We start from the raw sequence: 23220 nt of genomic DNA on the forward strand, positions 1-23220 counted from the left end.
AGGACACCGGCCCTCCAGGACCGAGTTTGGACAGCCCTGATCTAAACTATGCAGGACAACAGACCACCAGGGGGCACATTTGAAGAAAACACACAGACTTTTAGTTCAAGGAATTGCTTTTATAAGCTTCACATTTCTGTTTTTGAACATACTTCAAAATGTAGTGAACCTGAAAGCTTTTAATGAAACGTCTGAATTGCTGGCGTGAGTTTCTCAAAGAAATGCGAATGGAGATGTACCACTACATGGCAGGATTGCACTAGTAGTTTCAGAATCCATTATTAAAAATGGATTCCCAAATGATTGACATGCCAAGTGCTCCTTCTGACACTCTGAACATATAAACCACTTAAAATGAGTGAACTATGTGCAACCATAAGGTTAATTTACTAAATCTAGACTATAAAAACATTTACTTTCACACTTAATGACTAAATAAAAACAAGACACACCAATGATATTGCATATCTTTATAGAAAAAATAAGCTTTCACATTTCAAAACTTTTTTTGCCTGTTTTTCCAAGTTTTTTTCTTTTTGTCAGTTTAAATTTTTATAGTTCCTACATTTACGTGGTAAATAAACATTTTGGCAATAGCCATGCTCGTTCAGTCTCCTCCGCCGAGGCACAGTCCTTAACGTCTTCCAGCTAAGGTGGTGGAGACGGTCTGGAAGTCTCCACGTTTCAGGGACGTGGCAAACCGTCATTGAAGAACAAGCATTTAAGACAGTCCTGCTTAAGGTAGAACGGCTGTGCTGCAGTCCTATTCTGCTCCTGACAAACATCTCCAGATGTCCTCCGGACGATGAACATCTTCCATTCTCAGCTTGAATTAATGCAGTAGCATGAGGCTTAGCTCTGAGTCCAGTTCTGCCATACTGATGAGCCGTGACTCATCAGTAGTCAAAAGGCACTGTGCGTCCAGCACAGACTGCGGCTCCTGTACACATTTCTGCTGATTTACATACCTTGGTTTCTTAATCTAAACAGTTCAGACAAGAGCAAAACTGACAACAACAACATAACCCTCCCTCAAAATGACAAGACAAGTTTAAACAGGAACAAAAGTAATGCAATGTTTAAAAATAAACACACAAAACCAACCATAGGTGTTGCCCAAGTCATTCTGCCAACTATAATTAACCAGACCGATGAGAGTTTAACACAGTACAGGTATTTGGCCAAGTCAACAAAACTGGACATTGAATATATTCATGGCATTAGAGGGCCCGTCGTCACCTCTCCAAGCAGTTTGTAACAATGACAGCTGCAACCACACTTGTAGGGTTTTGTGCAAAAGGTTCAGTGCAAAACCAAAAAAATGTCAATTTTGTGCAGGTCGGTTATGGGAAGGATAGCGACAGGCTGCCCTTTAAAACCTTTACGCATCTTATATAGCTCTGTCAGAAGTCCTTCATTTGATCTATACCAGCGTGTCTACATTAAAATCACATTTTAAGCTTATTCTCATTTGAGCTCCTTCTCACTTACATCACAAGGTGACTTTTTAATTTTTACATGGTAAAATATTTTAAAACAAATCCTAATTGTTGCTGATCCAAATGTCTACACTGGAGACGCCAACACAACACGAACCTAAACGCTAAATGCTGGTCCTTTCAGAATCACTTCAGTGGGCCAATTACTTCAAAATTAAAGACCTACTTTTAAATGATATTTAAACTGTTTTCCAAGTTAGCAGATGATGTAATTCAAATACATACTGTGTCGATTTGGCCAGTTTGTGTAGAGCGGGTAAAACTGACTGTCCGCCCAAAGTCACTGAGAAACACTGAGAACACTACCACAAAGAAAAGTAGTTTAGAAAAAGCGATTCCTTTTCACTGCGTTGATCCCGTCAAATTTAGATCTTCACATTGTAAAGCCGTTTAGATGCCTACTGAGATGAATCGGATGATAAATATGGATCCTATAAATGTACCCATTTTAATCACTTATAGCACCCATGCAGAGAGAAGAGCGTGTGGAAGATTTTGGAAAACATCAATGCTAATAATCGATCGAAAGGAGTGAAAACAGTACTTCAATGACCTGCTGTGTGCAGAACGAAGCCACAGCCGAAAGCTTATTGAGATATTCTATAGATAGATACTGTCTTAAAAGTGCTCATTTAAAAAGAAAGTTACAGCCGTTGAACCTTCTCTTAGCCTTTGTTAAATTTTGCTCTGGTCTCACTATTCCACATTCAAATGAAATATCAGGAAGCCATGTTAAGCAAGAGCCTTTGTCCAATCACTCATTTTCTGTAAACAGTGACTCAAATTGGCTATGACCTTCCCAGAGTTGGATACCTAGGAAATGGACAGTTGTACACTTCTTCTCTCACTCAGTTGAAAAGCAACAGCAAAAAACAAACAAATGGGAAAATATTAATAATAACAACCACAACTGAATAAAAATAATTGCACATTAACCATCTGAGATAACGATACTAAAAAAAAAAAAAAAGGAAGAAAAAGGTAGAAAAATAAGAGTATGCGCACAAAAGGACAAATACAGAAACAAAAGGAAGTAGGAGAAACATGCAAAATGACAGTAGGGGTGAGAGCGATTGCTTTGCACCTTTTTTTTTTCTTTCTAAAGTTTCACCTTTGGCAAAGAAACGTTTCACAGCAGTACCTTACATCACACCGGAAAACTCAGAGACAACAAATACAGAGACGGAGAGACAGATCTCTGCTTGTATTTCTTTGCCTTGACTTTCGCTATACCATGTCTCTCTGTGGCGCTGAACGCTCGTGTCCTATGCGATCATGTACTGAGTGATGGCTCGGAGCGCATACAGCAGCTCGGCCTGCAGACGTGCCTCCATCACTAACAAATTTACATGAACCTAAAAGACATAACGACAGAAAGATTTGTTTTAAAACAGAGCATTTTCATGGCAAGAACAAAATAACAAAAGTTGTACAATTATCAAATGAAATGGTTTAAAAAATGCTTTTAAAAAAAGCATGTGTTTATTGTTGAGTATCATATTTGATATATCAGGAGCTCATACTCTAGGAGGAAAAAACATCTCAGTTTTACTAAAATGCCTTTTACTTCCTAAAAAATACATACTATCAGTCAAACGACATAATGCATGAAGTAAATTGAGTGCAAAATGTTTTCCATCAAAGTTGATCATGATAATTTAGAGAATTTACACATCAAGTATGATATATTAGGCTTTGTGGGGTTAAGTAGATGCTACTGAAGCGTACGCAGCACAAGTTTTGATAGGAAATCACCTTCTCTGAAGCTTTGACAGAGGCCAAGGACAGTGGGCATAGAGGGGTCTTGCTGGAGTCGGGATAGCAGGCCACAGCTTTAATATAAAGTTTCAATCCACGCTCCAGTAACCGGCTGACTTCCCCATAATCGTAGTCATCATACCTGAGGGCAAAAGTGTCAGTGTAAGTGCTTTGTTTTTTGCCTTTTTCAGCATTTTCGAAACTAGTTGTTAAATCACAATGTGTGAGTGTGGAGTTAAAAGCTTGGCATTAGATTTAATTTCATGTTTTTTTTTTTGCATTCAAAATGCAAACTTGTGCCAAAATGCAAAAGTGTGAAAAACCAGGGAACCAGGGTACCTGATGCCGTAGATACAATGAATGTAGTTCCAGATGGCTCGTTTGAGATCGGGGCTGTGAGGGAAAGGGAGGGAGGCCACATTGCGGAATCGCTCGTCTAACAAGTGCCCTATATCAGAGTAGAGCCTGTTCACCAACGAGAAGCCGTGATCCTCCCATGAATAGTCCTGCACAGAAAGACGAATAAATATACTGCAGTATTTTAAAGACTGTTAAAGTGCATTATTTCTGCAATTTCTACAATGGCTTATAAACTACCATTCAAAAGTTTGGGACCAGCAAGATGTTAATGTTTCTGAAAGAACTCTTTTATGCTCACCAAGGCTGTATTTATTTGATAAAAATACAGTAAAAACAGTAATATTGTGAAATTATATCATAATATAAAATAACTATTTTGTACTTTAATATATTTTAAAATGTAATTTATTCCTGCGATGTCAATGCTGAATTTTCAGCATGATGTCTTCAGTGTCACATGATCCATCAGAAATTATTCTAATATGCTGATTTGCTGCTCAAGAAAAAAAAAAGATTGATATGATCCAAGTTTTTAATTCTTTAATTAATTGAAAATTCAAAAGAACAGCAGTGAATGAAAACATTCTGCAAAGTGCACCGTGTATAAAGTTATTGTCTCTCAAAAGAAAGAGTTGACTCTGAATCATTGAAACGAGTTGTTTTTAAAACGAATAACGAATCCCAAGCCGTTTCATGTTGACGTCAACATGAAACATTAGCATATTGCCCGCCCACTTGTTGGTCACAAACGCTGCTTTATCAGGCATTACAGGCATGATGAAATGAAAATGAGACCAATCGGACCAATCACCGCAGATTAGCGTCACGCAAAGGAAGGGTTTGGGAAAATGAGTCGTTGAGCGAATCGTTTGGGAGTCGTTGAGCAAGTAAGGTAAAAATAAATGCATATTATAAGACCATGAAAGTGTTTTTTGACCTTGCATGCATGTCAACCTGTTGTTGGGGACTCCCAAAACCAAAATATGAACCTTTCATTACCCATAATAAATAAATAAAAAATATTTATATTTAAATTTATAACAATATAAAAGTCTGTAATCTTACTTTTGATCAATATAATGCATCCTTCCTGAATATAAGTATTCATTTCACACCCTAAACTTCTCAATATAAGTTGGGATAAAACAAACTGCTTTTAACTATAGGAGTTGCATACGACTCCCATTCAAATCAAATGTAGAAAGCCTACTTGAATGAAATTGGCATTTGAGAGGATTTGTCAGCGGCACAGCACTTCCTTTTAAGGTTTTGAGAGTAACACTAAGTGCTGACAGTCTTGATAAGGAAGGGCATGAGCTGTAATTCTGACCCTTAGTACCCTTTTATGCTACTACTTTTGGTAGGTGACACCCAATGCAAAGTCTCTGCCCCCACCTGCACCCGGAATACTTGGAAATGGTCCTCCTCCCGTCTGGCAAATTCCTGGTAGCCGAATTCTGGGTCTGTGACGAAGCGGGAGGGGTCTGCGGAGAACATTGCCTCGTCCTCCTCCTCCACATCTGATATGGAGCATTTGAGAAAGAGAAAAGCAGGTTACGAAAGAGGGTCCATGAAGGAGCGATACATACACAAGAAAAGGCCCTTGTGTAAAAATAACTCTCTAAACATTCATCCCAATCCAAAATTACACATCCTGTTTACAGCAGCATTGGGAAACATGGTTACACGACTGGCTTTAGACTGATGAACATCTTACCTGCATGTAGGAGTGTCTGTGAATGGAGTCGGTCTCCTTTTCTTTCCTTGATCTCCTCCTGTGATATTTGAATTTGTTCTCGAAGGCAAGTGACTTCACAGCTGGAGTCTAAGGACTAAAAAAGAGCCAACAATGCAGGTTATGCCTGGATTACAACGAACTTCACATGGTTTGCACACTGCTGTCAAACAGGGATGTCAAAAATATTGTTACTTAAGTGCCAAGCTGATATTTGAGTTAAAAAAAATAAATAAATGATAGCAGTCTTTCTACAGTGTTGATAGTGTCAACTCAATTCCCAAGCATTCAAGTGTTATCACCATGATCAAAGCCAGCCTATTATAAAAATTACAGAAGAGCAGGAAGACTGTGATGTTTTGATGTATGATTTTTTTTTTGTTGTTGGTAGAATTCATTTGTAGTTTGTGATATAATTCCAGTAATTTTATTGTACACTACCATTTTATAATTATTTTATGAAAGAAGTCTCTTATGGGTTCTGTTATTCAATCAAAAACACAGTAAAACAGTATTATTGTGAAATATTACAATTTAAAATGATTTTCTTTTTTAATATATTTTAAAAGTCATTTATTCCTGTGATGGAAAGCTAAATTTTCTGCATCATTACTCCAGCCATCAGTTTCACATGATCCTTCAGAAATCATTCTAATATGTTTTTTAACGTATGTGCTTTTATGCATTGTTGCTGAATAAAAGTATATATTTTAAAAATCTTCCTTACCCCAAACTTTTGAACAGAAGTGAATAATAATAATACTGCAGTTACATTTGGGGGGAAAAAATAAAAATAAACAAATAAATAATTGCACTGTTTACTTGATTTGCCTTTATGTTGGCTTTTTATTTGCTCTTTATGTTCTTACCAATTACTGATTATGTATTTTACCTGTTTTTTTATTTAACAGCTGTTTTTTTTATTCAAACCCAAACAAACCTAAACCTAACCTCGTTTACCAACTGAAATGAATGATCATCCGTACCCTTCGCCGTGGCGCCTTCTCTGTGGGTCCAGCAGTGTTGCCGTTGGCAGCGTCACAGAGACAGTAGCCAGGGGGCGTGCCGTGATGCACTCTGGGAGTGGAAGTGGTGTCCGAGTCAGAACCAGAACCGAAAACGAAACTGCAGAGGGAGTGACAGTGGGCCAGCAGAACCACAGCCTGGACGAGCTCAGCCAGTGACCAGCACTGCTCCCCCGTCTTGAGCAGAGCCTGTATGTGCGAGCGTGCCGTGAGCCAAGGCTGATGGGCCAGGACCTTGTTGATGTGATCAAGGTGCCGTAGACGCAGGGGCGCAGCCTCTAACCCCTGAAGCCATAACGGGTCTCCGCCAACCCGCAGAAACTGAGCCGAGTGCAGAGACACCAGGTACCTACAGTGATGCCGTGCTGCAGCCTGAAACACAAATACAGTTATCAGTTAACCTGAGATATTATTTGAGACTGTGATTGACTGTAGAGCATGTTCATACCATGATGGCAATGTAGTGGCGGTAGTGCAGGGGCAATGGGCCATCCATATAGAGGATGTAGTGCTGTGTGCGCAGGAAACTCTCCAGGTACTGTGGGTGAGAGGCCATCTGCTGAGACACCGAGTCCAGACGCCCCCTGTTGGCCAGAGCCTTCATACACAAGAGAGAAGCACGGTCTTTCTCAGAGTTCACCATCACCTGCCAAAAGGAATAAAACACAGCAATGAGAAACTGACAAACAAAAGGCAGATAAAAAAGCACTTTGCGAATGAAAAACACCTATTCAGTGTGTTTTTTTAGGTTAATCTTAAAGGAACCACCTTCAAATAACTTTCACTAGTGTTTGCAGCATTCCTCAAATAGTTCCCAACAAAAATATAAAGAAGTAAAAGAATACTAGCAAGCAAACACGGCATCTGCCACGGGTCCTGCGGGTATCGAGGGACAGTAATAGACATTCCACACTAACAGCGACCCACTGCTGTTTCAGACCAGACAGATGTCTGGCGACCTCAATCTCCTACTTTCACACCCCAAGATGCTTAAAATACATCCAGATTATAAAAATGGCACTGGACACCATACCCATGTATAATCACAGGCACAACTTGGGAGTTGTGGTTCAATCGTCCGTATTTAGCATAGGAGACTATTTTGGACAATTTGTGGAAAGGAAATCGATGTGAAAATGGCAAATACATTGTCCCGATGTCCTTGTTTGACTGGTGTTGAGGAGATCTGCTGATTCATGTCTTCATGTTTTTAAATGCTGACTGTGAAGGCCAACCGAGGCCTTGTGCCTGTGCCTTTGGCCTGCTTTGTGTCTGACTGTGGGATTATGGAAATCCTGCCCACTCCCCTCCTGTTCAAGCGCCTCACAGAGAGAGAGAGAGAGCAGAGGAAGAAACAGGAGATTGGAGAGTAGTGAGAGAGCAACTGAAGCAAACAGAAGCAGAGCTGGTGAAAACGGGTTTTATTGTACTAGAGCAGTGTTTCCCAACCTTTTTTTTTAGTCGCGGCACCCTTTGGAAATTTTAACAAACTTGTGGCACCCTACAAAATTAATTTTGTCACAATATTTGAATTTCTAACTTCGATATGATAATTTGAAAAGTATAGATATTCGGTACAACAGGGAAGAACTGCAGAATATAATGTCATACAGATATTTTTAATATTATTTAAAAAAATTGTCCATCAATGGTGATCATCAGTAGGCTAATTTCTAATGAAGAGACCAATTTATATGACAGATTTTAATGTAGGCTTTTATACATATGTAAACATTATTTAATTACCATTATAACTAGCTATCTCACAAAAAGTCTTTCTTTGGCCTGCGCTCTGGAAGTGATCTGTTAAATCTAATAAACTTTAATTACTAAAACTAAAACTGAAACTAAACTATATAAAAACTAAATAGAAATGTGTTCACAAAATAAAAACTAAACTAAAACTAACAAAATTATTAATGAAACTAATAAAAACGAAACTAAATTTTATTGCAAATTTGAAAATGATATTAAAATAAAACTAATTTAAAAATGCTAAACTATAATAACCTTGGTCTCCAGCAACATTTCCAGTTTTTGTTATTGTTCGATTTTTTTGTTTTCTGCAGCGACTCACTTTTCACTTTTGCACTTTTTCTGGCTGGAGCACATTTGTTTCAATCTATAAGAATAATCAGCCTGCTCTAGCAGTCAAAAGTGTTTGAACAGTAAGATTTTTAATGTTGTTGTATTTATTTATTTTTTTTAAGAATTCTCTTCTGCTCAACAAGGCTGCATTTATTTGATCCAAAGTACAGCAAAAACAGTACAATTTTGAAATATTTTTACTATTTAAAATTGCTTTCTATTTTGAATAGATTTTAAAATGTAATTTATTCCTGTGATCATGCATAGCTAAATTTTCAGCATCATTACTCCAGTCTTCAGTGTCACATGATCTTCAGAAATCATTCTAATATGCTGATTTGCTGATTATCAATATTTAAAACAGTTGAGTACATTTTTTTTCAGGATTCTTTGATGAATAGAAAGATCCAAAGATCAGCATTTATCTGAAATAAAAAGCTTTTGTAACATTATACACTATTCCATTCAGTATAATTTTTATAAATTTTTTGGGAAAGAAATTAATCATTTTATTTAGCAAGGATGCTTAAAATTGATCAAAAGTGATGATAAAGGCATTTATAATGTTATAAAAGATTTTTATTTCAGATAAATAGTGTTCATATCGATATCGGAATGATATCGTATCGACCGAAATTAAAAAATATATCGTGATATAAATTTTGGCCATATCGTCTAGCCCTAAGTGCATAAGATTCTAAAGAAAATGTTTTATAAATGTGCACCAAACTGTGGTTACAATCTCTACTTTGAAATTACTTCATTTTTCTGTTGATGTAACATAGGCTAAGTGGCTTGGGGGGAAAACAATACAATTTCACAATTCCACACAGAAATGCGTCACATTATTGAAGTTCAATGCAATTTGAAGGCCATTTTAAAAGGTCAGCGACACATTTTGACACAATAGTGGTAGATTTTTGATTAACTAACAGCAATGGAACTACAATAGCTCTAGGGCAATATGGGCAAAATATTACCACAGTATTTTTTCCCACATCATTCGATATCAATATTTATCTCATTCTATTAATGGGGAAGAAAATGCTTTCCACATGTTTAAGGCCTTGAGAATGAATATAAACATAATTTGTTGGTTTACAAGCAAATGTCTACGTCCACGCTACTTTTTAATTTTAGAGTCCCACAAAATCAGTTTTATTTTTTCCCAAAATTGTGTCCAATTATTTTCTATCATTATTATACATGATTATTATTACTTTAATAAGTACATTTTATTATATAATAGTAATATAACAGTGAATTTCTTTAGGTTAAACCAAACTTTTATTTTGTCAGTTTGTCATGAAGACCTTTGAGTTTCAGTTTGCATTTGATAGCTTTTCTCAAGTGAAATGGCGAAATGCTGGTGAAGTGACTCTCATGCAGCTCTGCAGATGAAGTTCATCTGAACTGTCCTCATATAATGAGACGACAGACGCTGAAAACATCATGACAAAACATTCAAAATGAACATGCAGACTTTTAAGTGACTGACCTGATCATCTAGATCAGGGTTCCTCAAATCTTGCCCTGGAGGTCCAATGCGCTGCAGAGTTTAGCTCCAACCCTGATCAAACTCAGCTACCTGTGAATTTCTAATGATCCTGAAGACACTGATTAGCATGCTCAGGTGTGTTTGATTAGGGTTAGAGCTAAACTCTGCAGGAAAGTGGATCTCGTGGGCCAGATTTGAGGATCCCTGATCTAGATCGTCTAGTAGGCTAAATATTCATTTGCTCAAGATTATTATCGATATTGTGGATTGTTTCCAAATGAATATAGATTTATCGTCTACCCCTAGTCTTGGCTCTCATTTCTAGTATGTGATATGAGATCAGTTGTAGAGTTCGACTGTGAGAGGGTGGCCTCCGTATTTCCTTCGAGTAAACCGCTGCTCTGTGGGTCTGGCTGGAGTTAGTCATGGCGATGAACGGGTCAGTTACACTTTCTGGGGTGGGGGGAGAGAAGAGGATGAGCTCTGACTGAACGCAAACATGAACGTGGTCACGTATTGACTGAAATCTTGTTACACAGTTACGGGGGACAACTGAGAGCCGTGGCCAAAACAGCTCTGGGCCATCATAACTCTTCCTGACAGTACTGAAGATTCACTCTGACAGCACGGTACGTACTGCGCCTACAATCCCTTTGAGTCACTATACATTTTGGGTCTCCAAATACCACTAAAAATCACATTAAAGAACTGATAGCAATTAGCCAACTGAAAATCTGTTCACGTTCTACAGTGCTGAATCTTGTTGGGGAAAATATGTGGGTAATAAATTACACCCAGGCCTACGGACTGCTTGTCTGGTCCTGGCTCTTCATACAGTGTCTGACAGAAAAGAGAGGGTTATAAATAGTCCTAGAGGACAGCTGAGATAGCACATGCATAGATAAGAAAGAAACGCCGTTCCTGCACAAGGGACACTATGAAATAAAGAAAAAAGGGTTTTACTTGCGGGACATCATCAATATCTCTCCAGACAGGTTCCTCAAGTAAATGTTCATGAAAGGGAATGAACTTAAACACTAAACCATCTGTCAATATTTGCTTCTTAACCCAATTTAACATGCAATTCCGATGAAAAGTAGTTTTGCACTGAGGTGCAGACAGTGGTTTGCCCTCTATTGGAAAATGTGTCAGCCTAACCTGTTTACTGAGGTATTTGAATGCCTGAAACTTACCATTTAATATAAAGTGATTTAAAAAAAAAGACACTACATCTGTTTGATGACTAATTTTAAGAGGCAACTTGATGAAACAGGAACAAAGACACTCTCTTCTATCAAGGAAAAAGATCAGTTTCAAGGTGGCACTGAAAGCTGCGATATGTTTCTGCCCGAGATACAGGTGTCTTGTCATTCAATTCAGTCGAGGCTTGTGAAACATGTGCAAGCAAAACATATCATACAAAGCATCATGGACTAACATTACAGTTACCTAGAAAGTCAGGCATTTATACTCCAGATCAAGTGCCTATCCAGATCTACTTCTGCATAACTTCCATACATTTGTTGTGTCCCAAATGACACACCATACTACGCACTCTACTAATATATGAACTTTATAAAGTTATTTTGTCATCCAACACTGGAATCTATCTAATAGACCATTTCCCCTATATTACATAAAGAAAGGCTGCAACAGTTGAGTGCATGAAATGTTCAACATTCCACTCTTCATTTCTTTTGGTTAATTAAGTGCATCATCTTGGCATATGAAGTGAAACTTTTTCTTTCTGGAATTTCCAGTGTTAACATACTACTGTAAAAAATGCTTTTTCAATTAAAACAAAATTACCAGGATACATTTTACAAGAAAATATGATTTCAGTCTTTCTACTTTAAAATTTCATGTTTAAAATTGTTTGTAAAATTTACTAGCAAGTATTTATACTATAAACTGGCATAGAATAGTGCACGAGTACGTGAAGTGGGATGTACCTATTGTTTAGATACCATAAGCATTTTGCGCTGGGAAAAGCTCAACATACTACTGTAAAAAAATGCTTTTTCAATTAAAACAAAATTACCAGGATACATTTTACAAGAAAATACGATTTCAGTCTTTCTACTTTAAAATTTCATGTTTAAAATTGTTTGTAAAATTTACTAGCAAGTATTTATACTATAAACTGGCATAGAATAGTGCACGAGTACGTGAAGTGGGATGTACCTATTGTTTAGATACCATAAGCATTTTGCGCTGGGAAAAGCTCTAAGAATACAGAAGTGAAAATACGGTCAACCAAGAGCCATATTGGCAATAAAGCACAAGCCACATAGGGACAAGTAATTTAAACAAGACTAAGATGTTGAGGTCAGCCTCAAACAACAGTTCAAACACTATTCTCCATTGGGACGCAAGTACAAGTGCACTTTCCCTGGTAAACAGATCACATGTCTCCGAGCCTGGTCGCAATGCCCAAAACTCCTCAGCAGTGACCCAGAAAAACAGGCAACTGCAAATACAGATATTTTCAACATGCTATCGTGGTTCAATACAGAGTGTTCATTTCATAGCCCGTATCGGCAGCCGCAGAAAATCGCAAGGGGGAGTCTGTATCCCTGGAACGAGACAAAACAACTTGCAATTAACTACTAATGAAACTTCAGAGGGAAATTAGAGACTAATGCAAGTCATATGAGAAGCTGAGAGATGCTCACACACCCACGGCTCAATGAAACGCTGCAGCAGATGCTGTCAACCGAGGTTTTTGTGTATATATATATCAAGCTGCGATCAACAAAAGATGTTGGTTAAACTTGTCAATTAGGGTATAAAGTTCATACATAACACCAGCACAGTTCATGGTCAACAGCGTAAGATTATTTTGAAACTTGGGGCGATTTTTTTTTTTGTCAATAGAGTATGCCTCATCAGCACCAGCAACATGCACCGACATGTCTTTACCAACAGTCAACACGAAACAGGAAGTCAGTCTCACATCCTCTTGGCGAGTCCCTCAAATTCAGCCGAAATCTTGTTTATTGGGTAAAGGTGCCACTTTCGGCAATCATAATTCCTGTTTCCGTGAACAATGACAGCATACACGTCCTTTACATAATAATTCAGTTATTTGTTTGATTAAAACAAGTTAAAGTGCTACACAAAGCAGCATCTGTGTGATATATTAGAGATACAAAAAAAGTGCAAGATCACTCCATGAACAAACAAAACAGCATTTAGTTTTGAATATATTTGCATGTACTCTTGCGTTTAGATTTGAATAAGTTAATGTGTTTATTCTTGCAGGTCAAATACAAAAAAAAAAAAAGAATCTAAAAGGGCCTTAAAGGGATAGTTCACCCAAAAATGTAATTCTGTGATCAGTTGCTCACTCTCATGTCGTTCAAAAACTGTTCTTCATGCAAAGAAAGTCAACGATCACCAAAACTGTCTGGTAACCAACATTCTTTAAAATATCATCTTTTGTGTTCTGCAGAAGAAATTAAGTCATACAGGTTTGAAACTACTTAAGCAAGTGACGCCAGAATTTTTATTTATGGGTGAGCGGTCCCTTTAATTATGCGACATATCACCACTTAAATAAAACAGACAAACATAAGCCTACTGCTCATCTTTTGTCATTTGAGGACAGTCTAAACATGAGGCTCTAAACTGATGGGGGGCTTCGGGTCAGGGCCTGAGTCCAGAATAAAAGCAAGATGTGATATTCAATCTGCATTCTCAGAAGGCCTGGAGGGCTCAGTCCTTGACATGCGCAAATGCCCCAACTGCTATTGCACAAACCCCATCTCTCTCCCTCTCTACAAAGGAAACACTAATTTGGCTTGCTAACCTGCAAGCCAGGAAGAACAAAACAGCCAGCTGCACCTCACTGGGAACAAGGCCTGCAGCAAACACACACACATACATACAAATACACACACACACACACACACACACACAGACACACACCTGATAGCTAAAGCAAAAGTCAATCCAAACCTACAGAGATTGACTGACTGACTTAAAGTGATTGTTCACCCAAAAATGAAAATTCTGTCATTAATTTCTCACGTTTCTCGTTCCAAACCCATAAGACCTTTGTTCATCTTCGGAACACAAATTAAGAGGCAAGCCACATATGGATGCACTCAGACAACCAGGAAGACTGACATTAACATAAGCAGACAGTGTGACATACATTCAGCAGCTTGCATATGACAGATAGTGAAGTGAAGGCAGATTATTGATGAATCACATTTCCGCTTGGGAAGTCCAAGATTTGGTTTGCTGGTGAAATCAGTTGTCTGTTATTTTGCCATCTTTGTGCTTTTGTGGTCTTCATATTCAGAAGTGAATCATGGTCAGCTATGCCTCGAACGTATATCTATATATAAGCTGCATAATAATAATGGATTGCAATACATGTTTAAACTTTACCGTACTGTTCTGACAAGGTTACAAAAGCAGCATAGTCAGGAGTCAGGATATTAAAAATGCTCTCTATGTGAAACACATGAGGGAGCTTTGAAACACGTATTGTGCCATTATAATACTTATCACCTACAGACATTTAAAAAAAAAAGTATATTTTACAAATGGACCAGTGGTTAATTGAGGGGGGGAAATAAAACTAGTTTAGAATGTTAACAATCCAAGTACAAGCCTAGGGTATTTTCTTATGGGCTGGCAAATGAGAGCATATTTCTGAGAAATGTTTAAATGGCACATTCCTCTATTGTTCTCCTATATGCGCAGCAGCGCCATCACCTCAGGTTGCAGGAGGTACTGCAGGCGAATGGGGAGAAAAACAACTTTGATTGGCAGTACATCAGCATCACATCACACAAACGGGAGAAAGAGAAAACACTCACACAACAAGACCAAAAAGTCAAGCGTGAAGAAATGTCAATAAACAAATCTTCCCGTGCAGATTGTCGTGTCACGGTTTACGGTTGTAACTACAAAGGGCTTTGTGTTTGCCCGACGTGAGCTGCGAAAAATTACACCACAACAGCGCCGCAGACAAATGACAGATTTTCATTTCCACAAAAGCTTATACGCAATCATTTGGTTAAAGAATATACTTAAACATGAAAATAAATACAAAATGAAGGAAAAAATGATGAGTTGAATGTTCGATAAAAGAATGCTCCTATGTCGATACGACCCAAAAATACTCGACCAGTTGTCTTTGTGTATAAAACAGGAGATTCTTCTTACAAACAACTCAACAAAGAGCTCAGACGTGACGGAGAGTGTCAAACCTACAAAACTTCAACATGCCAACATCAATAGAAAAGCATAGTTTCATGTAACGTTAGGTTTAGATTATAGGTAAACCCATAACCACGGCTTAATCTGCACCAAAGGCTTTCAAAGATTGTTCCAGACTGCAGTCTTAATTCCTCGTGGAGCTTAAATGTTTTGCTGTTAATACTTGGAATATTCAACAAATACATACCTTTATGAGTAGTCAACATAATAGTTGCAACGAAACAATGACTATGATCTAAACCAAACTGAAGTATGAACTAAGCATATGCACGACAAAGAAGCTTATTACTCTTTGTCATGAATGCAATGGATTTGCACAGCTTTTCATTCCATAAAATATAAAACAAAAAGACAAAATATGTCATAGGATCACTATTGTTATGCGAGTTCAAAACTGCCTTAGATTACAGATGAATTGCAGCACAAACGTTAAATCCAAGAGAATTAAACTGCAAGACTGCAGCTTTACATGTTGAAAACACTTGCCTTGTCAAAAATTAAGTTAATTTCAGGAACAATAAATACTTAACACAATGAATTGGCGTTTAAAACTCGAAGCAAATATAGTCATTGGTTGAAAAGTGGCGATCAGAGTAACAATACAAAAGCGGACTGATTCTACAAATATATTTGAACGACATTCGTGTAACGTTATGCTAGAAAATAACGGATATTACTTATGGCGACTAGTCTTTTCTTTCAAAGAGGGACTTTTGAATATATAATCAAAAATAATGACACATGTATATGTTTGAGGAGCGTTTTAAACACGAATGAATGAACGACATTAAAGAGACGACGGTTTTGCTAAGTAGATGAACTGTCAACTTTGAAACTTCCCAGCAAGAGTCTAGATAACGTACAGCTACGGTTTACAGTTATTATCTTCACTTCAGGCATTTATGTTACCTGATTTTGAACGAACTGGCACTGGGTTCCAAGGAGATAGTCCATGTTTTTCGTGCAGATGATCATTTTCCTCCCTGTATGTGCATGAATGCGGCTCCTCGGCTTTCTTGGTTCTTCTCAGCGACTCGCTAACAAAGGCCAAGCCGCTATGAGATCTACATGTCCGGACATAGTGCTGCAGTGCCACTGGGCGAAAAAACTATTGACTGACACTTCCACAGTGATGGCGTCCAATCAGAGTGCTAGGGAGGCGGGTCTAAGAGTGGAGCGCAGGCCAATCAAATTTTAGTACTGCATTTTATTGTGACGTCCGAGCCAATGAGCGTTGACATGTGGTGGAAAAGTACCTGTCTGTTAAACACGTTAAGCCCGCCTACTTTCATGACGCAACGCAGCCTGACAACTGATTACAGTTTTTTATTAATATAAAGTAAAATAACAATTACAATTGTAAACATAGAGACAAAGCAAAAGCAAAAGCAAAAAAAATAATACAAGAATATACACAGAGACAGACATATTGCCAGTGTAACACAAAACAACAACAGCATAATAAAATTACATCTTAAAAAGACACAAAGGAAGAATATAAAGATACAGTTTTCATTGCTTTTGGATTAGTAGAACTTTGTATAGTTTCCAAATATTTGTCAAGGTCAATTCTGAATAAAGAAAAGAAAGGCGTAGAGCCAGTATACGTTTGTTTATGACAACTGATTACATTACCTCACTGTCTGTGAGGATAACTTATAGCTTATTTTGAATGAATTATTTGGCCGTTATTTTACTCGACCAAAGATGTCTAAAAATGTGATAGAAAAAACAACAAACATTTAAATCTTACTGCTGTTTAAATTAACTCATTTGAAGCTCTATATCCTGCACTGTCATAATCTAAGCACTAATTAGAAGAACCTTGAAGAGTTTTATTTTAGTAATTGGGAGAAAAATAATCCACTATCCCTGTGTTTCAATATGCATACTAGTATTCGAGATTAGTAATAATACTAATACTATTTAGGGTTAATATTATGGAAATTGGGATGCAGGCAGGGTATAATTTTTTATTCTCCCATTTTCCTCCAGTTGAGACTCTCACAGTTACATAGGCCTGCTATTTATTTTTTTATTTTTATTTTTTTTTTACCATAACTGAAATATGCTTGAGTAATCAGGCATTTGGAAAATTGCACAATAATGCACAAAGAGACAATTCTGGGAGCTTGTGAATACACATTGCACATTGCTTAAAATCAAGGGGCCCGGGACAAACTTTTATGGGTGTAACTCTGTCCCCTGTGCCAATTGAGTTGGCTTTATCATACAGGACCTTAGTCACAGAATCCAGGACAATGTTCCCGGTTGTTCCCTCCCTGAAAACAGCCCTCCATAAATATACTGGGACTTTAAAAACACTGCTTTAAACTCAGATTTAGTCATTCAGTTAGTATAAATCCCCATATCATTCAAAAGTAAACAGCTAGATTTTTTGTATTCTTCCTCAGACTATTAATTTACAGCATCAAAGATTTTATTGGCTAATACTGAATATGTAATATTTTGAATAAAACCAGATTTGGAGTTTCATATCGATCAGCTTTTATGTCATATGCACTAGTACTCCTCTATTATTCACAAGGTGCTCTGTAAGGACGGTCTAGGTCAGGGAACATATAAACTACATTTCATATGCCTTTAGCCTTACAGGAAAAAAACAATGGTATTTCCATTGTGTAAAAAAAAAAAAAAAAAGGTAATGTGTTCTGAAGAATATTATGAATTGTGAGTATCAGTAATAAATAGGATAAAGAGGATGATATGACATTTTAATTTACTCATATTTAATTGAGATTATTTAGAGCAAACACTACCATATAACATAATAATGGAGGCTGTTTAAGAGAAGGCGAGTCAGCTTTTTCATATGCTTTATTACAGAGCGTCTCCTTAACTAGAGTATGACAAATGTGCTTATTCAACATGTGATGTCTTCCAGTTCTGTTCCCCTCAAGTCAGAGTGAACTTAACAAAAGCCTTCGGGCCTTCATTATCTGGACTCATTCCGTCATCTCTCAAACTACAAATGAATGGGGCTCTTGTTTTGGAAAAGTTCTTCGTATTTGGAATACAGTCAATTCTGTGCTGCTAAACTGCATTTGCATTGGATGTAGATACATGTGACTCCTGCAGATTAGATCTTAGAGTGAAAGTGCATCCTGGACGCTAAAAATGTCATCTCATTATTGTTTTTTGTATTAATGTTTGTAAAAAGAGCATCAGACAATCTGGCAAAAGAATGATTTTAGGAGGGTGGAACAACAAATATTGTATTAGATTCTCATCACTGTTTGATTATCTGTGCAAAATGTAACAAATGGGACAGAATATGATGTCAGGTTACTGCTTTTGTATTTGAGAGTGTTTGCTGACATGCCACGAATGCATCTATATGGTAATTAGGGGCCAATTATTCCTCTAGTTTCAAGGGCAAAGACACTCTGATTAGAATTACCATATTCATCATATTATATCTGCCAACATCAACATCTACTGTAACTCTGCATGAAAGTAGTCATGCAGTAAAGAAAATGTTTTGTAAATGTCTATTTTAACAACAAGCTGGATGCATATCTGGTACAACATACAAGAAAGTATGAATATCAATACATTAATGTCTTTTTAAAGCTAAAACATAATTTACGAAATTTCTTTCAAAAATGTAGGACCACATCTGAAGGGCATTAAAAACATTTGTGTTATATCAAATACTTTATTTCTTTGCTCTGTGTGTTAAAGCAAAAATCACATTTTGTTTTGTTAATCAAAGTATATTTTCCTAAATAGAGGGTGCACTGTAAACAACTACAAGTGTCTTTTACTCTAATCTGAGGCAGAACAAGCAGTCGATTCAGCTGCCTCGCTCTTCTGGATCCCTCAAAAGTGCCAGTTACTGCATCAGAAGTACTGAGGGTGACCCGGAGTGCAGTGAAAGCTTAAAAAATAAGACCCTCTGTCCCACAAGCAGAAGGGACTTGTGTTCCTGTGTTAACAGTGAATAACAGACTTTTGAAAAGGCTTTGGATACATGCAGAAACTCACAATAGCACAAATTGATGCATAAAGAAGCGACGTATAAACCAGTATTATTTAAAAAATTTACAATTAATTAAAGTACATTTGTTCATATTATTAAATATATAGCTTTTTTTTAATGATTACAGTGAGGAGTAAGATTTATATATTGCTTTGCAGTAGATTACTGAGAATTGGAGAAGGTGCTGGGGGAGGGGTTAATGTGGTTAATTATCATAAAAATCAAATGCAAAAAATCCTAAAAAAGTTTTTATTTTGGGTTGAAATATGATCTGAAACTACAATTATGAAACATTAAAAATAAGGAATATGTCACTACTATACAACAATCAATAAACAAAAATATATATTTTTTCTAATGAAAGAAAAAATAAATAAATAAAATAAAAATCAGAACAATATCATCAACATATGCAAATCTAAAAATGTAGCTACATTTTAATAAATTAGGATATGCTTTTATTTTCACTACTACTGCAGTTTCTTTAAAGTACAGCCACAAGGGGGCAATTTATACAACTTTATTTTGAATAGTAGCACTTATACATTATTGCTCTTTTTAGCATTTGTAAAAAAAACGTAATAGTTTATTGTCTGACATTACTGTATATTTAACTTTTCTGGTATTCAATAGAGCTTATTTAAAATACAATAAGAAAATGAATACAACTTGGAAATTTCATCATGACATTTCCATTTTATACCAGCACCCTCAAATAAATCTCTTTAAAAACACATACTGTATACATATATGCACACAATAACTTCTGAGAATGTTGACTGATATCTAATAACGAGAATGAGAAATTAGAAATTAAATATACAAAAGAAGCCATATAAAAATATCTACAGAGATATAGTTCACAGAGGAGGAAGTGAGGCGTTATACACTGACCACAGGCAAGCTGACAGCTGCGACCTTCGGTTTGTAATATAGGCCAGTAGACAGTTTCAGTTCAGTCCTGTCAATCACACTCAATCTCATCATATAGTATGACTATCCTTTCTATACAACTTCCACAATAACTGACATTTTCAAATTTCACAACCAAGGTTTTAAAGGGAAAAAGCAGATAGGAGTGTGCTGTACAACATAGGATGTCACGAAAGATTATAATGGCCATAGATGGTAAAACCGCTAACTGGCATTTCACCCACTCGTTCCTGTCTAATGGCTGCATTCCGCCCACATTGTGCTCTGGTGAAACGCTGAAAAGGAAAAATCTATGTGCTGAGTAACACATCATAAAGTTCCTGCACCTGCAAGGCCTACGTACGTTTTGCTGAAAGTCTGCAGCTGCATGGATGAGAGAGACAAACAAGATACTGATCTTGAATTATATTTCAAGATATCATCATGCCTCTGACATAAAACTTATTGCAAAAATACAGTTTACACCCACTCCGTATTGACAGGTTGATTGCTTACCAAATATAGATCCAAGCATAAAAGTGTGTTCAGTAACTACAGTACACACACACCAATCTATAAATATTCCTCCTTAGATTCTCTCTCAATTTGCACCCAGCTGGGAAAAGCTTGGTAACAAACAGGTATTCATACTAGCCAATCACAGGCAAGACGATGACCTCATCTGTTGCTTAATTTCAAGGGACCAGTGGAAAATTCCCACATTTTTTTTAGAAACACAGAAATAAGAACAGACGGACGGACGGACGGACGGACGGACAGATGGACAGACAGACAGGCAGACAGATAGATAGATAGATAGATAGATAGATAGATGTATAGATGGATAGATGGATAGATGGATAGATAGATAGATAGATAGATGGATAGATGGATAGAGGACATACATTTGCATTGAAACATTGCTTTATTAAATTCCTTCCTATGTGTTTTCCATTCTTCTGGAAGATATAGTCCCTGAGTTTTATTTGTTATAAAATCAATGTAGCAACTTGAATCACCAAGTAAAAAGATAAATAGTTTTAAAAAATAATACAGCATTTCTGATGAACATGTCTGTAATTTGAATGAATTAAACTGGGACTCATCATTAAGCATGAGTATGAATGCTGAACGCTCGAATGTGAGGGCTTTTGTTCAGTTCCTACTCTTCCTGTCCCCTGTGTGGCGCTGGACTTCTTCATCAGGGGCATTTGCATGTGTAACTTTCTTGCGCTTTTTAGTCTGCAGAGCCACATGAAAACAAAACACAAGATTATTGTTCACATCAAATTATATTTCCATACCACAAACAACAAATTGCCCCCCATAATGGTATCACTCGTACATGTTTTCTGGCCAGAGTTACAGTAAATTACTTTTTTTTTACAGTGTAGCTGAATTTTAGGCAGAATAATATAAAAGGTGAGAGCAGGTGAACAAACAAGGCAAAACTGCGAGGTTCAGATGTGGCTCTAAAGGACTTACAGTTTTAGTGGACAGAGCCTGAGCATTGATTTCCTCTGATGTAGCCATACGAGTCTCCACAATATGAAGCTGCTTCAGACGAGTTTTCTCAAGATTGTCAATCTGAGTCTGCAGGGTCTCTGGAAGACATAGACATTACAAACACACATTAACAAACAGTGTAAAAGCAATATACAATACAACGCAACTGCTACAAACAATTTAGCTCAAATTATAACTGAGATTGATATACAGTGAAATAAATAAATGAATAACGATTTTGTCTGATTTTCCATTAAAAATATCTAAACATTAATTCACTACATATTCAATATAGAATTATATATATATATATATATATATATATATATATATATATATATATATATATATTTCCCAGCTGGGAAAAGCTTGGTAACAAACAGGTATTCATACTAGCCAATCACAGGCAAGACGATGACCTCATCTGTTGCTTAATTTCAAGGGACCAGTGGAAAATTCCCACATTTTTTTTAGAAACACAGAAATAAGAACAGACGGACGGACGGACGGACGGACGGACAGATGGACAGACCGACAGGCAGACAGATAGATAGATAGATAGATAGATAGATAGATGTATAGATGGATAGATGGATAGATGGATAGATAGATAGATAGATAGATGGATAGATGGATAGAGGACATACATTTGCATTGAAACATTGCTTTATTAAATTCCTTCCTATGTGTTTTCCATTCTTCTGGAAGATATAGTCCCTGAGTTTTATTTGTTATAAAATCAATGTAGCAACTTGAATCACCAAGTAAAAAGATAAATAGTTTTAAAAAATAATACAGCATTTCTGATGAACATGTCTGTAATTTGAATGAATTAAACTGGGACTCATCATTAAGAATGAGTATGAATGCTGAATGCTCGAATGTGAGGGCTTTTGTTCAGTTCCTACTCTTCCTGTCCCCTGTGTGGCGCTGGACTTCTTCATCAGGGGCATTTGCATGTGTAACTTTCTTGCGCTTTTTAGTCTGCAGAGCCACATGAAAACAAAACACAAGATTATTGTTCACATCAAATTATATTTCCATACCACAAACAACAAATTGCCCCCCATAATGGTATCACTCGTACATGTTTTCTGGCCAGAGTTACAGTAAATTACTTTTTTTTTACAGTGTAGCTGAATTTTAGGCAGAATAATATAAAAGGTGAGAGCAGGTGAACAAACAAGGCAAAACTGCGAGGTTCAGATGTGGCTCTAAAGGACTTACAGTTTTAGTGGACAGAGCCTGAGCATTGATTTCCTCTGATGTAGCCATACGAGTCTCCACAATATGAAGCTGCTTCAGACGAGTTTTCTCAAGATTGTCAATCTGAGTCTGCAGGGTCTCTGGAAGACATAGACATTACAAACACACATTAACAAACAGTGTAAAAGCAATATACAATACAACGCAACTGCTACAAACAATTTAGCTCAAATTATAACTGAGATTGATATACAGTGAAATAAATAAATGAATAACGATTTTGTCTGATTTTCCATTAAAAATATCTAAACATTAATTCACTACATATTCAATATAGAATTATATATATATATATATATATATATATATATATATATATATATATATATATATTT

The 23220-nt window shown here is 36.7% G+C and overlaps 2 protein-coding genes across 2 annotated transcripts in view; both read right to left on the bottom strand.

Moving 5' to 3' along the window:
* Positions 1 to 532: 532 nt before the first annotated feature.
* LOC107658073 (sestrin-3-like) lies at positions 533 to 16284 on the bottom strand. The gene is made up of 8 exons (XM_016446483.1): positions 16108 to 16284; positions 6826 to 7023; positions 6339 to 6749; positions 5335 to 5449; positions 5013 to 5137; positions 3597 to 3763; positions 3255 to 3399; positions 533 to 2854 (listed from the first exon to the last, which is right to left on the bottom strand). The coding sequence occupies exons 1-8, from the start codon at positions 16171 to 16173 to the stop codon at positions 2765 to 2767; spliced, it is 1317 nt and encodes a 438-aa protein (XP_016301969.1). The 5' UTR covers positions 16174 to 16284; the 3' UTR covers positions 533 to 2764.
* A 5932-nt stretch (positions 16285 to 22216) lies between these two features.
* Positions 22217 to 23220, bottom strand: part of LOC107658080 (uncharacterized protein CXorf65 homolog) — a 4202-nt gene continuing 3198 nt past the window's right edge. The window contains exons 5-6 of the mRNA XM_016446510.1: positions 22847 to 22965; positions 22217 to 22603 (exon numbers count right to left, since the gene is read on the bottom strand). Coding sequence (XP_016301996.1) covers positions 22517 to 22603; positions 22847 to 22965 — 206 coding nt within the window. The 3' untranslated portion in view covers positions 22217 to 22516. The remainder of the gene's footprint in view (positions 22604 to 22846; positions 22966 to 23220) is intronic.

Source organism: Sinocyclocheilus anshuiensis, unplaced genomic scaffold (genome assembly GCF_001515605.1).
Source record: "Sinocyclocheilus anshuiensis isolate Anshui unplaced genomic scaffold, SAMN03320099.WGS_v1.1 scaffold227, whole genome shotgun sequence".
Lineage (NCBI taxonomy): Eukaryota > Metazoa > Chordata > Actinopteri > Cypriniformes > Cyprinidae > Sinocyclocheilus > Sinocyclocheilus anshuiensis.